The following is a 13860-nucleotide window of genomic DNA, read 5'->3' as shown; positions in this document are numbered from 1 at the left end:
TGAGTAGGTGCCTGTTAAATTGAACTGGGAAAGCCAAGGATTGGGATTTGAAGGAACTGTCTTTGGGCTGATGAAGGACTGCACAGCTATCGGGGGATGGTGCAAGTTCCCTCCTTGTCTTCAGGCCTCAAGTACAACACGAAAGTTACTTTAGAACCAGCTCCCTTCGGACTCTGAAGACAGGCCCCGTTCTCCAGCATCCGAGAGAGCCGAGCTCTCCTGGGGATGGAGCTGCCCACCTGTCTCACTTCATCGCAGAGGAGGACAAAGACCAGGGCATAAAGGATGAGCTCCGGTGTGTGAGGCACGGAGTGGAAATCCATGAGTAGCACGTAGGCGAAGAGCAGCAGGAAGGCGATGTAGAAGACCACATTCCAGGAGAAGACCACGAATGGCGAGGTGAAGAAAGCCAGGTAGGACCAGAGGAGCCTTCGGTGTCTGTCGATGGGCTTCTTCCTGGGGTGGGAGAGAAATGAACCCAGAGAACTTGGTCCTTTGGACATGGAACCTGCTCCTTGTGAAACGTATCTGTGCCCTCTGTGTGGTCATGTCTAGAATAGCTCAGAGTGCCGCCTCCTACAGGAAGCCCACTCAGCCCACTCCCAAAGACTTTGCGCCTACCTGTAGATATTTTGTATTTAATTTTCTGTAACCCGTTGTTCCCCCACCCCAACCTTTAAGGGGTAGGTGCTTGACAAAGGCTGGTCAATGAATAAATGAATGACTCCATAGTAACCCCTTTGAGGACCAAAATCATTTGTCCACCAAATAAGGCTAGCCCTGGGTTGAACCTGCTTATAACAATCAGGGTTAAGTGACTTGCCCAAGGTCACACAGCTCGTAAGTGTCAAGTGTCTGAGGTCAGATTTAAATTGATTTCGGGGGTGGTGCTCTATCCATTGCACTCCCTAGTTGCCCAATTAACCTGCTTATCTTGTTCCCTTTTCTAGATGAATTAGAAACCCACTTCTAGAGGACAAAAACACTCAAACTACCCTCAGATAGCCACGCTTTCCTCTCATTGCCAAAATTAAGAGCTGCTTCATACTACCAACCAGAAAGTTCAGAATGAGGCATCTTTGCCCTCCCACCTCCAGGCTTTTGCCCATGCTACCTCCCAGGCCCAGAGTATCTTAAAATCCCTAGATCTAAGAAAGGCTCAACCCAAGTGTCCCCAGGTCATCCTGATCTGCCTCTCCTCATGCATTAAGGCCCCCCTCAAATAACTTCAGATTTGTTTTATATTGCTTTCAGTACCCCACACTATGTTGCTACCAGCACATTCATTTTAAAAATTCAACACATCTTTAGAGTGTGTTGTTGCAGGTCACGATGGGAAGTTCCAAGCAGCTGTGGCCATGCAAAAGAAGAGTTTGCAGCCCAGTAGGATAAATTATATGCATATGCACACATACACACATGTGCATATATGTACTCATATATCTATAGCATAAGAAAGCATATAGTGAACGCCACAGGGGAGGTACATGGCCCCAGGACTGCAGGAGTGAACCAGTTTGACCTTGACCAAATCACCTTTCCATCTCTGCCCTGCCTCAGGAAGTTGGACGAGATGGCCTTCATCCAGCTCTAAATCTATGGCCCAGCTTGTGACTTTTCTGGCCTCAGTTTACCCATCTGGAACATGAAAGAGTTGGATTACATAACCCCGAAGGTCTCTTTCCGCACTAAATCTGGGACCCATTGATAGAATGACAATGGGGTATGACTCAAATTGGTCATCAGAGTGCCTGTTGAGGCCCGCTCCAAGAAGGGCCTGCCATGACCAGAGGCCAATGATAGTTACAAGAGGTCACTTCCTGGTCATCTGCCTTTTTATTCACTTTCCTTCACTGAATGAGCCTTTTAAGGAAAATCGTAGTCATTACCTGAAGGACACAAAACCACAGCCAACCAAAGGTATGAGAAACAGGCATAGAATGATCTTCCAGTTCTTGGTGTCCCGTGATATCTCTCCGTACCACTGCTTGGAAAGGAAATTCTGGTGGCAATAGAGACAAAAGAATGGAGGCCACTCTCTGTCAGAATGGAAGAGAGCCAGACAGGACAAAAAAACCTGCTTTGCCCATCCTCTACCACTCTCCCCACCTGGAAAATGCCATCACTCTGTAGCAATGTCTAATGGTACAAATCAGATTCATGAGCTGAATACGAACCTGCCACAATCAGATCTCTATTATGTGCCTTAATGGAGAGGGAGAGAAGAACAAATAAATCAAACAAGCCTCTCTCCAATTCCCCCAATCCGCCTACCCTCAATCGCCTGGGTTGAGCTTTGAAATCTACCCACACAGACCTGAATCATGCTCAAACTTCCACTCGCTGTGGTCCTAGCCCTGGAGTGGACTTGCTGTTGGTGACCTGTCACCCATCTATAACCACAAATCAACCACTGTTTGGATGATTCGCTTATGGACCAATTGCCAGCACGTGACAGTTTCACATACATGCATTCTGATTTTTCTCCAGTGCTGATCGTCTGGAAATGGAATTTGCAGAAGGCTGACCTAATATCACTTCTGCTCACTCCCTTCTGAACTCAGGCTTGAGCAGACAAGGTCTGCTGATTGCACTTAGCACCCATCATATGTCCCGTTCTCATTGAGTCTGGGCTCTTTGACATTTCTATCAATGTTCTGAATAAAGGTATAGATCACATGCTTATCAGATGGGCTGAAAAGGTGACTCATATTTCACTGGAGGAGAAAACAGTATACAAAAAATCGAAACAGGTTGGAACCTTTGGTTGAATCTAATAAGATAGCACTGTATAAGGGTAAATATAAAAATGTACAATTTGGTCTAAAAATCAACCTTCCACACATAAGATGACAGAGGTGTGGTGAGATGGTCAGTGTGTCTGAAAAGAAGTTTTTGTTGGCCTTCGAGGTCACAATGTGATAAGGCAGAGCCAAAGATGATGAGGAGTTAGGCTGCATTAAGAGTCCAGAATGTCCTGCTTTCCTCTGCTTGCTCAGCCCATATCTGGAGTATTAGTTAGGTTCCAGGTACTACATTTTAAGAAGGACTTGAGTTAGCTGGAAAGAATCCAGAGAAGTGTGAGGAGATTGGTGAAGAGCTTCAACATGTAAGGAGAATCACTAGAATTGAGGCTGTTCACCCTGAGAAGAGAATCTAGGGGCTGGGGGTGAACAATAGATATTTGCAGGTGAACTCTTTGGGGCCAAAGACTGTTTTTGCCTTGCTTTCTATCCCCAGAACTTAGCACAGCCCCTGGCACTTCGTAGGCATTTAATAAATTCCCGTTGGCTGACTCGATGACTGAGAGACTGTTTTCAAGTATTAGAAGGAATGTCCTAGGGAAGAGGGCTTGCTTTGTTCTACATGCCAACCCTGCCTCTCCACCCCCACCCCCACAAGGAAGAGGAGTGAAAGTGGCAAAGAGGTTTGAGATCAGGAAGACCTTCCTGACACTTCAGTGGGCTACATTCCTGGACGGTGCCCATTTATGGCCATAGCAGAGAGGAAATGATTTTTTAAGTACACATTATTGGACTGTCTCACAGCTTCCTTTCAAAGCTGAGATTCTGGTAACTAGTTTAGACTAAGTTGGATCAGAAACTAGGAGTCTGCTGCCTCCTGCTCCTGAGCGTTTTCTGCTATCCCAAACAACTTCAATTCAATTGAATCAAACAAGCATTTATTAAGGACCCACTGTATACTGGGAAACATGCAAAGTACTAGAGAAGCAAAGACAAGTCCCTGCCCTTAAGGAGCTGACTTTCAACAGGAAGAGTTTCCTATTGCCAGCCTCTCAAAAGTTGGGTAAATACAAATATCCAGTGGCATGTTGGATATTTAGGCGGGTTATGTGCACAGCTAGTGATCATCTCAGAAGGCAGGTAGGGAGGGAGGAGGGAGAGGAGAAAGAGGCTCAGAACCGAGAAATAACATCTATTCAGGACCAAGTCAAGTCAAAAGTGAGTTTAAAAGGAGAGAAAGAGCCTTCTGAAAGTGTTGCTAGATGGCAGCTGCCTCTGCCCTCGACCTCGAATTTATTTTGTTATGTATTTACACACGTGCATGTGGTCCCTGTGATGGAACGTGAGCTCCTTGAAGGCAGGAGTGGTTTGTTTTTGTTTTTCTTTCTTCATTGCGAGCACAGTGCTGGGAACATAGGTCCTTAAGTAAGCACTTGCTGACTGAGAGAAAAGCTGAAAAAAACTTAGTGGGTGGTGTAGGTTCAGAAAACCAGAAACCTTACAGTCAGAGGAGATGGGGTTGAAAGCTGCTTCTGTTCCTTGTGTACACCAAAGAGTGCTCAGTGATCTGCCCCAAATATGGCAACATCCCTACTTAGGCAATATGTCTAAAAAAGCTCATGCTTTTTGTACCTCAGTTTCCTCATGTGTAAGTTGGGAGGGGAAAGGGTGGACTAGGTCTGTGAGATTCTGTCCAGCCTTGAATCCCAAGCATGTCTAGTTCTGTGCTGGGATATTGAAGACAAAAGCATGCAAATTCTCTCTCTGCTGTTTTTGCTGTCTAGCAGGTCCCTGGCCACTGAGCAGGGTCCTTCAGAGCACACACAGACTGCTGAGGCTGCAGTGATGACCTGGGATGGCCCTGGCCTCAAAGACATCTAGAGACATTCTGAAATGGAATCCTCTTTGATCCACTGCGGCTGCAGAGTTGGACCTAGGCTGCTGTCAGGAGTTATTAGCCAACCTAGTCCTGTTTCCCTGGCCACAGAAAAGGAGCTTTGCTGGCTGTTGCCCCAGAGGTCTGATGAGGAAGTGCCTGCTGTCTGGACATATTCTAGACTCACACTAAATTGGGCGGGTTCTCACCTGGACTCCTGGCTGTGCAATGAACTGCTGATCTGTGGCTTCCACAGCGAGCTCCAGACAGTTGCTCCCACCCCAGGCCTCACAGGTGTACACCAGGAGCTGCTCAGCCAGATCTTCATCATTGCTGTAGCATTCTGTGAAGAGTTCTAAGACAGAGACAAAGAGAGTCAGAGACAGACAGAAAGACACCCAGAGACAGACACAAAGCGAGACAGAGAGAGATGGAGACACACAGAGAGAAAGACATGATGAAATACACAGAAACAGGAATATAAAGGGAGACTGAGACACAAAGGAAATAATAAGAGACACAGAGAGACCAAGACAGGGATAGAGAAACACAGTGAGAGAGATAGAGAGAGAGACAGAGAGACAGAGAGAGAAGAAGAAGAAAAGAGACACGGATAGAAACAGAGAAAGATGCAGGAGCAGAGAAGACAGTGGGGGCACAGAGAAGGAGATAAAGAAAGAGATGGAGAGAGAAACAGAGGCAGAGAAAGAGAGACAAAGAGAGATGACCTTTGGACAAGAAAACTCAGAAGAAAAATGGCTAACAGCAGATTCATGGACAGGATAATAGGGGATGAGCAAGAGATGCCCTTGATGAGATCAAGTCTTCAGGTCCCCAAGCCACCTTCATGCACCAAAAGATTGGGCAGCAGTGACCAATTGTTGATCCATTTTGAGACCAGGAAGCCTGGAGAGTGGGAGATGCAGCAGTGAATGGCAGAAGGGCCTGGCAGCAGAGCCAAGGATGGCCTCTGCAGACACGGGCCAGCGATCTGGCATTTGGGGCTGTCTCTGCATCAGAGGAGCAGAGCAGGAGAGCCGCGAGCCAGGACAAAGCCGCCAGCGCCTGGTGCTTCTGCCACCCCGGGCTGGAGGCCTTCTCTTTTGGGCCACTCACCCACAGCACGGGTTTCGTACTCATTTGCCAGCTCTTCAGACTCCCCTGCGGCGTTGATGTCGTTTTTCACCTTGGCGAGGGTCTTCAGCAGCTTGCTGGCTCCCAGGGCTGCCAGAGTGCAGCCCCTGGTCTGTGGAGGGACCAGGACAACGTCAGGATTGGTTCTGATCACCAGCAGCCCCGTATGAGGCTTGTCAAGGGCTTCACACCCGCGTCTCACTGCAGCTTCACCTGGCAGGCAGGTGCCGCTATTATTCCCATTTCACAGACAAGGAAACAGGGTTAGAGCAATCATGCGACTTGTCCAAGGTCACACAGCCAGTAAAGGTCTGAAGCAGGAATTGACTTCAGACCTTCCTGACTCCGAGTCCAGAGCCCTGCCTGCAGTGCCAGCCATCGATCAGCTAAAGGACAGCTGGGGAGAGTGATGGGTCACCACTAGGACCCCTCCCAGCTTAGCAAATCCTAGTGCTCGGGACTCTTGATCAGTGGCCCTGCTGACCCTCCTCCCGATGTTTGCTTCGCTCTTTAGCCAGAGGAGACGACTCCCCATTTCATAAACACGTTGTTACCGCCATTTCATCTCCATCGCTTGAAACCTGCCCATTAACACAGATGTGAACTGGAGTTGGAACACTGAGGTTCAGTGGAAAGAGGACTCATGTGAGCCTCTGCTGCTATCCCTGTGGGGACCTTGGGGAAAATATTTTAACATGTGCAAGCCTCAGTTTCTTCATCAGTAAAATGGCCATGTTGGCCTGCGTGGCACAACTCTTAAGTCATTTTACGGACAAGTTGCTGCTTGGCCCCAGGGGAGTGAATCTCCCAAGAGAAGACAGCCACAATGGCCACATTATGGGCAGGTCAAAAAGGGGAGAAAAGGAAGAAGATGAGAACAAGGATGTAAGGCAAACTCTCCTCAGTCTATCAGTTCCTTTTCCCCAGGATTTGTTGCCTCTGCAATAATTTGTTTGATTTTTGCATACTATCCTGCAGGTTTGTGGGATCATAAAATCATACATTTAGAGCTGGAAGGAATCTTGGTGGGTATCTCGTCAAGTTCCTACATTTCTAGATGAGGAAACTGAGGCCCAGGGCCATGAAGTTACTAGCCGAAGGTCACAAGGTAATTTGTACAAGAGGTAGGATTGTTATCTAGGGAGCTGCCACTCAGAAGATGTCCTTCTGCCAGATGAAAATGCTGGGAGTAGGACTCAGGCCTTGGGAAAGCCAGAGAGGAAAACGGCTGAGGGGGAAGGAAAGGGCTCTTACCTGCTCCCAGATGACCTTGGAGAGCTCCCTCTTGTTCTGCAGAATGGCCCAGATGAACAGAGCTTGCAGGGGGTGTCTTGTAATTGGAGACACATCCTGAGAGGAAGAGGAGGAGGACATCTGGTCAGCATTGAGGGAGGGTAATGACGTTCTGTGTGCCAGTAAGTATCAGCCTGCAAAAAGCACCAGTGGGCCCACAGATGGCCACTCCACCTCAAATCTGCTTCACTATAGAAATAAAAAGTCTCCCAGGAACTCTCAGGAGAGTGATCCCTGCTTAGAGGTCAATGCAATTTAAGAAAGGTGTCCATAAAAGCAAACCTCGTGGTTTGATTTCCGTGATGTAGCAGGTCAATCACAGAATCACAGAATTTCAGAGGCAGGAGGAACTGGAGGAGCAGCAGCTACTTAGTCCAGCCCAGACCCCTCCAAAGTCCCTTACCACAATAAACCTACTGAGTGCTCATTCATTCACTCGGCAAGCATCTGTTAAGAACCTCTCACGTGAAGACACCCTGCTAGCTGCTGGAGGTAGAAAGAAAAAAAATGGAGCAGACCCTGCCCTCAAGGTGCTTACATTTTCCTAGGGGTAGGGGTGGGGACATGGCACTCACATTGAAAATTGGAAACAAAATATATACAGAGTAACTTATAGGGTGGAAAAGATATTCAGCCTTCACTTTAAGACCTCTCGGGAGACAGCCCACTTCGCTCTGGGACAGCTCAATTTTTTAGGAAATTTTTCCTCTTATCTAGGTTGCCCTTAGCTCTGCTCTTGGGGGCAAAGCCGAACAAGACAAATCCTTCCCCTCCACTTACAGGATGACCTCTTAAGTACTTGAAGTCAGTCACCCTATTCCCTTCTCTCCCACTTTTCTTTTTTGGGCTAGATCCTTATATGAAATGGACTTGAGGTCCTTCTCCATCTTGGTTGACCTGGACACTCACATATCAATGATCCTCTCAAACTGAGGTGCCCAGAACCATACTGAATATTCCAAATGTGGTCTGGCCATGGATGTCACCTCCTTATTCCTAGAAGGAATGCAGCCCGAGGTCACATAAGCTTTTCTGGGGCTCCCGGTGTAATAGAGTGTAAAGGGTTACAGAATCATTGATCCCACATCAATCACAGAGCTTGTGCACCCAAGCTGAAGGTGTGGAGAAAATGGACATTAGAGTTGTGACCTCTGTGTGAAAAACAAATTTGAAGCCAAAGCAATCTAGGGGTCTCTGATATTTAGTGGGAAAGTCACCCTGAGTGACACAAATTGGGACTTCTCAAGCTTAGAAGCCACCATCTTTTGGTTTTGTTCTATCTTCACCCCTTTCCCCCAAGACTTGTGATTTCATTGGTGTAGGGAACTCCCAGTGAGGAAACTCCCTCCCCAGATAAAGACCAGCACCTGCTCTACAACTCACAGTCTTAGAAAGGTACTTGGGTCATTGAGAGATCATGTGATTCATCAAGAGTCATACCCAGCGTATTTCAGAGGCAAGATTTGAAAGCAGGTCTTCCTGGGTTTTTATCTATAGGTTTTATCACAATTTCAAATAGTGTTTTTTCTTTCTTATCAACCCTGTAAGCACTAGTAAGTGCTTACTGGATCAGGTCGGGCAGACTTCCAGTTCTTGTCTTGGCATAAAGTGAGACTAAGGTAACTGGAGGCAGCTGCCATGTTCTTTATGAAGCCATCCATGAATCTGAGCAGGCTAAGAATGATTCTTCCCTGTATAAGCATAGGAGTTATTTTGCTTCTATAGATTTTCCAGACTAGTCATTGAGCCCAAATGGAATGAAGACTAGAAGGAGCCAGCAAAGATCTTAGGATCATCGAACTAGACCTAGAGAGGGCCTCGGGGGTTACCTAGTCCAACCCATCAGGGATCTCTTAACTAGTTCTGAAAGAAATCAAGGGAACACAAACAATACAGAATCGCAGATTCTGAGAGCCGGAAGAGCACTTCCCAGGCGTAGAGTCCAACCACACATAAAAGGAAGCCCTGCCACAAAATTCTGCTTGAGGACTTCTAGTGAAGGGTAGTTCACTGCTGCTCCAGGCTGCCCTTCCATCTAAGGACAGCTCAAATGGGTGGGAAGTTTGTCCTGAAATCCAGTCTACATTTCTTTACAACTGTCACCCATTGTTCCTGGCTCTGCCCTCTAGGGACAAATAAATCTGTCAATGAGGTAACATGCAAAGCTCTTTGTAAAGCTTAGCCCCCAACGAATGCTGGCTCTCATGATGATGACAATAATGATGATATCTAATGGTTCTTCAAATACTTGAAGGCAGCCTTTTTCCCCCCTTCCTTTCCCCTCCCCTGTCCCGGTGGTCTCTTCTCCTGGCTAAACCCCTCCACTCCTTCAACAGATCCTCATGCAGCCCAGACTCAAGGCTATGCAGGGATGTTCACAAGCATGTGACTGTAAGCCCATCCTGGCTGTCCTCCTCGGGAACCCCTCCAGACCATCAATGTCCTCCTTAAACCATGAAACCCAGGAGGGAATGCAATCCTTCAGCCAGGTCTGACGGGGCAGACGGCAGATGGATGGTCTATCTCCTCCCTCTTCCTGGAAGCCCTGGCGCTCTCAAGGCAGCCTGAGTTTGCATTAACTGGTGGCTTCTGTTGACTCTGGTTGAGCTTGTAATAGACTAAGCCCCCCAGATCTTCGATAGAAGATCTTCTATCTAACTTCATCTCCCCACTTCCTACTGTGAAGTTGTTGTTTTTCGTGCCCAAATCTAAGACTACATTTGTCCCTGTTGAATTCCATCATAGTAAATTCAGCCCAGGGCTCCAGCCTATCAACATTCCTTTGGAGGCTGATTATTGTCCAGTGTCTCACCTCTCCCTAGATCCAAGGTCACACAGGCATTAAGGCACATCCAGGCTATCTGTCAGACCTGGAAGTGACCTTAGCCATAAATGAATCCAACTCCATCATTTTACGGGTGAGGAACCTGGGACTCAGTGACTTGCCCAAGGTCAGTGGGATAGGAAAATACACAATCATCAGCACTTTCATTGAATATCCCAAATGCATCCGAAGATACCCACATTTTAATTTGCTTTTTCAAGGGTGTCAGAAAAGCCCTTGGGATCAAGCTGGCTACTCTACCCATCTCACACCTGGAGCTCGATATCCAGATCCTCCCTGCTGCTCCTATCTTCCTTCCTGTACCCTCTTCGGAAGTTTGCCACCAGCTTCCAGACAAAGGTGAGGAGTGCGTCATTGTAGGAGTTCTTGGCAATCTGCAGGTTGCGGTACACGAGGCTGCTGAAGTTGTTGGAGAAGAGTTCAGTGAGGACGTCATTGGTGAGAAACTTTCTCAGGTTTAGGCCATTCTCCAAGAAGAGGCGGACGAACTTGGGTCGGTCCTTCACCAGGGCTGAGAACATGACTTCCTGAAGGTCGGCAGACTGGCAAAGGAAAAGGGAAGGAGCATTTATTAAGCACCTACTGTATATATGGTGCTGCACTAAGCCCTTCACAAATATTATCTCGTGCGCTCCCCACAACAACCTTGGGAGGCAGGCGCTAGTAAGATTCCCACTTTCTGAGCAGAACCAGGGGAACATTGTACACAGCAATAGCCACATTGTACGATGACTGACTTCGACAGACTTAGCCCTTCTTAGCAATGCAATGATCTAAGATAACTCCAAAAGACTCATGATGGAAAATACCATCCACATCCAGGGAAAGAACTATAGAGTCTGAATGCAGTTCGAAGCAGATTATTTTCACTTTTTTTTGTCTGTTTTTTTCTTGTGGTTTTTCTCTTTTGTTCTGATTCTTCTTTCACAACATGACTAATGTGGAAACATGTTTAATGAGATTGTACATGTATATACTATATCAGATTGCATGCCATCTTGGGGAGGGGGAGGAGTAAGAACTCAAAATCCTATAAAAGTGAATGTTGAAAACTAAAAATAAATAAATAGATAAATGAAAAAGATACCATTTTACAGTTGAGGAAACCAAGGCAGACAGAGGTTAAGTGACTTTTCTAGGGCCACATAGTGAATGTCTGAGGCTGGATCTGAACTCAGGTGTTCCTGATTCCAAGCCCATCCCTCTATGCATGGCATCCCCTAGCAGCCAGGAAGCTGGCAGCTGGGGAAGGAGAAAGACATGACCCCAAGCCTAGGGCTCCGGGATCAGGACTTTGGAATAGTGCCATGGCAGCTGCATTTGTGAATACCCTCCTTTGCTCCTTGACCATGACTTTGGTGAACCAGAGTGGAGAGGTCTTTACAAAGCCTGACAGGTGAAACCTTCCTAAAGATTGCCCCCACCCTTCCTGGACCAGGTTTGGCAATGAGCTGCTATCTTCCCAACTGGTTTCTTCCTCACCTCCCATCTGCGGTCATTGGTGAAGATTTCCTCATTGGCCAGGTCCAGCTGGTTCCACTCTAGCAGCAGCTTCAGCTGGCCATTCCAGTTGTCCTTCTCCTGTTCGTTTGTGCTGAAGGCTGGCAGAGGGAGGGGTGCAGGGTGAAAACAACTGAAGGCTGAGGCATGAGGAGGTTTGTCTGGGTTTGCCTGAGATAGTTGCCTGGACCCATAGAGGACAGATGGTGCTTAGGCGGGTCATTAGTCTGTCCTTACATTTAACCTTTGCTCCAATGCTGGACATGTGACAATGCATGGGGTGGTAATACTGTTTGAAGTGCTGTGGGGGCAAGCTCCCAAAGCAATAGATGTGTGGCCAGAGGACTTGGGTTTGAATTTCAGGTCCTTGCTTAGTCAGTTGACCTCCTGGTGCCTCAGTTTCCTAGCCTGTAAAAGGAAGGGCTTAGATGAGATGACCTCTAAGTCCCCTTCCAGCTCTAAACTCATGATCTTAAGATCCCATGATCATTGTAACTTTGCCTCAATAGACCTCACTGGAAAGTGATCTAAGGAGCTGACCTAGCTCAGTGGTATGGAATGGGAGGAGGGGGCACTAAGCTGTTCGTAAAGATCCCTGTGGGCACATATTGACCTAGAAAACCCCATGTTAACATCATCTATGTTTTGTTGTATTTTTGTTTATTTGGTTAAATATCTCCCAACGACATTTGACCTTGCTGGGGTCACACTTGGGTGGGTTGCCATCATTCCGCAGGGCAGCATTTTGGCACCTCTGACTTACACAATCTGAAGCCCTGACAGGCCTCAGTCTCTATAATTACAATGTTCATATTTGTAAGGCTTGCACCTGGGTGGCATCACCGGGTGAATGTTCATATAGATTTTTTTTGTTAGATTTTGTAAGACTCTCTGTGCCAGGAAGTCATGAAGGTCATTCAAAAGCTTGCTGAATTTCCCAAGCCCATCTTTAATGCTTGTCCCAGACAGATACATTGACTCCATGCAGGATCTAATAAGAAGCACCCACTTAAGATACAGAAGCCTGTCCTTGTCTTTAAGGAGTTTACATTACACTGGGGTTGGACACATCATTACCCTGGCAAGTAAGTCCTGTAGACAATACTTTGTGGCCAGAGGAGGCATTAATGAGCTGCTGAGCCGCATATCAGACCTTTCTGTTCCTTTTTTTTCTCCCCTCCTAGACTGTTAGGCTGACTTCGTTAGATACAGAGTGGGTCTGCTTGAAGATGCCCTTGGATGTGCTGGAGCTGGGTGGCATCAAGAACAGGAGCCAAGGGAGGATTTCTTTATCAGTAGGAAAGCCACCTGTCTTTTAATTTTTTATAGCAATGATAGTCATTTGCATTTGAGGCAGATCATTGGTGCTTGTAAAACAAACCTGTGAGCTAGGAAAATATCCCCATCTTACAGAGGAGGAAATTGAGAAGCTGAGAAGAAAAGGGGAAAAGGAAGGGAATGAGTATTACTATGGAACCTACTGTGTTCCAGGCATAGTGTATTATCTCATTTGATCCTCACAATAACCCTGGGAAGTAGGTGTTACTATCCTTATTTTACAGATGAGGAAACTGAGTCAAATAGAGGTTAAATGACTTGCCTTAAGTTTTGGGAGCATACCAGAATTCCCATGCTTTGAGATCCCGGGGTCCCCTGGGTGCTGTGCTGAAATGGTGTAGAAGGGTGTCAATGGAGAAGGTTACAAGGGCCTTTCCTTGCTCCAGCCCCCACAAGCTGTAACCCCACAGAAAGGGGCTGGGTCCTCTGTTCTTCGATGACCTCCATTCCAAACCCAAATATCCAGAGTGGAGGCTGTGGGTGAACCAGCCCCAAGTTAATGTTTCTGCTGCGCAGTAGGATCTCCTCACCTTTGTAGAGAGCATAGGAAATGGCATTGCTCACGATTTCATCCCCAGCTTCCTCCATCTTAACAACTGTCAGCAGGTGAGGGTTTTCGAGGATTTCTTTGAGCTGCCAAAATTCAAAATAAAAACATATTATATAAACATAGCTTGGTGTTGATGGGCACTGATGGGCTGGTGCTCTCTCTCTCTCTTCCTCCCTTCCCCCCTCCCCCATCTTTCTCTCTCTCCACCTCCCTCCCCTTCTCTTTGTGTACTAGGACCTTTCTGGCCCACTTTAGAGACAAGCAACATGTGTGACAATCTCTGTTGTCATGCTCACATACATAGTTAGTGGTTAGTATGTGGACACTTATCTATAAGCTCCTTGAGGGGAGGGACTGTGTCATTTTTGCCTTCATAGCCCCAGCACATCATTCACACAGTACTTGGCACATTGTAGATATATTGCAAATGCTCATAGGATTAAATGGAATCCTTCTCTCATATACATGACTTAGAATGTTGGCTTCCAACTTTTTTTTTAATATTTTTTTTTTGCAGGGGGGAAGGCAGAGCAATTGGGGTTAAGTGACTTGCCCAAGGTCACACAGCTAGTAAATGTGT

The 13860-nt window shown here is 46.9% G+C and overlaps 1 protein-coding gene and 1 long non-coding RNA gene across 2 annotated transcripts in view; one reads left to right on the top strand and one right to left on the bottom strand.

The window, feature by feature from the left end:
- Nucleotides 1-13860, bottom strand: part of TRPM8 (transient receptor potential cation channel subfamily M member 8) — a 52755-nt gene that overhangs the window by 15440 nt on the left and 23455 nt on the right. Inside the window, exons 9-16 of the mRNA XM_036766721.1 lie at nt 13261-13363; nt 11375-11493; nt 10144-10434; nt 7009-7104; nt 5737-5866; nt 4830-4975; nt 1890-2002; nt 240-456 (exon numbers count right to left, since the gene is read on the bottom strand). Coding sequence (XP_036622616.1) covers nt 240-456; nt 1890-2002; nt 4830-4975; nt 5737-5866; nt 7009-7104; nt 10144-10434; nt 11375-11493; nt 13261-13363 — 1215 coding nt within the window. The remainder of the gene's footprint in view (nt 1-239; nt 457-1889; nt 2003-4829; nt 4976-5736; nt 5867-7008; nt 7105-10143; nt 10435-11374; nt 11494-13260; nt 13364-13860) is intronic.
- On the top strand, nt 89-13835 carry LOC118856440. Its single transcript, XR_005010866.1, has 3 exons — nt 89-413; nt 10093-10231; nt 13798-13835. It is a non-coding gene; the product is annotated as an uncharacterized LOC118856440 (long non-coding RNA).

Source organism: Trichosurus vulpecula, chromosome 7 (genome assembly GCF_011100635.1).
Source record: "Trichosurus vulpecula isolate mTriVul1 chromosome 7, mTriVul1.pri, whole genome shotgun sequence".
Taxonomy (NCBI): Eukaryota; Metazoa; Chordata; class Mammalia; order Diprotodontia; family Phalangeridae; genus Trichosurus; species Trichosurus vulpecula.
This window is presented reverse-complemented; position numbering and strand designations above follow the sequence as displayed.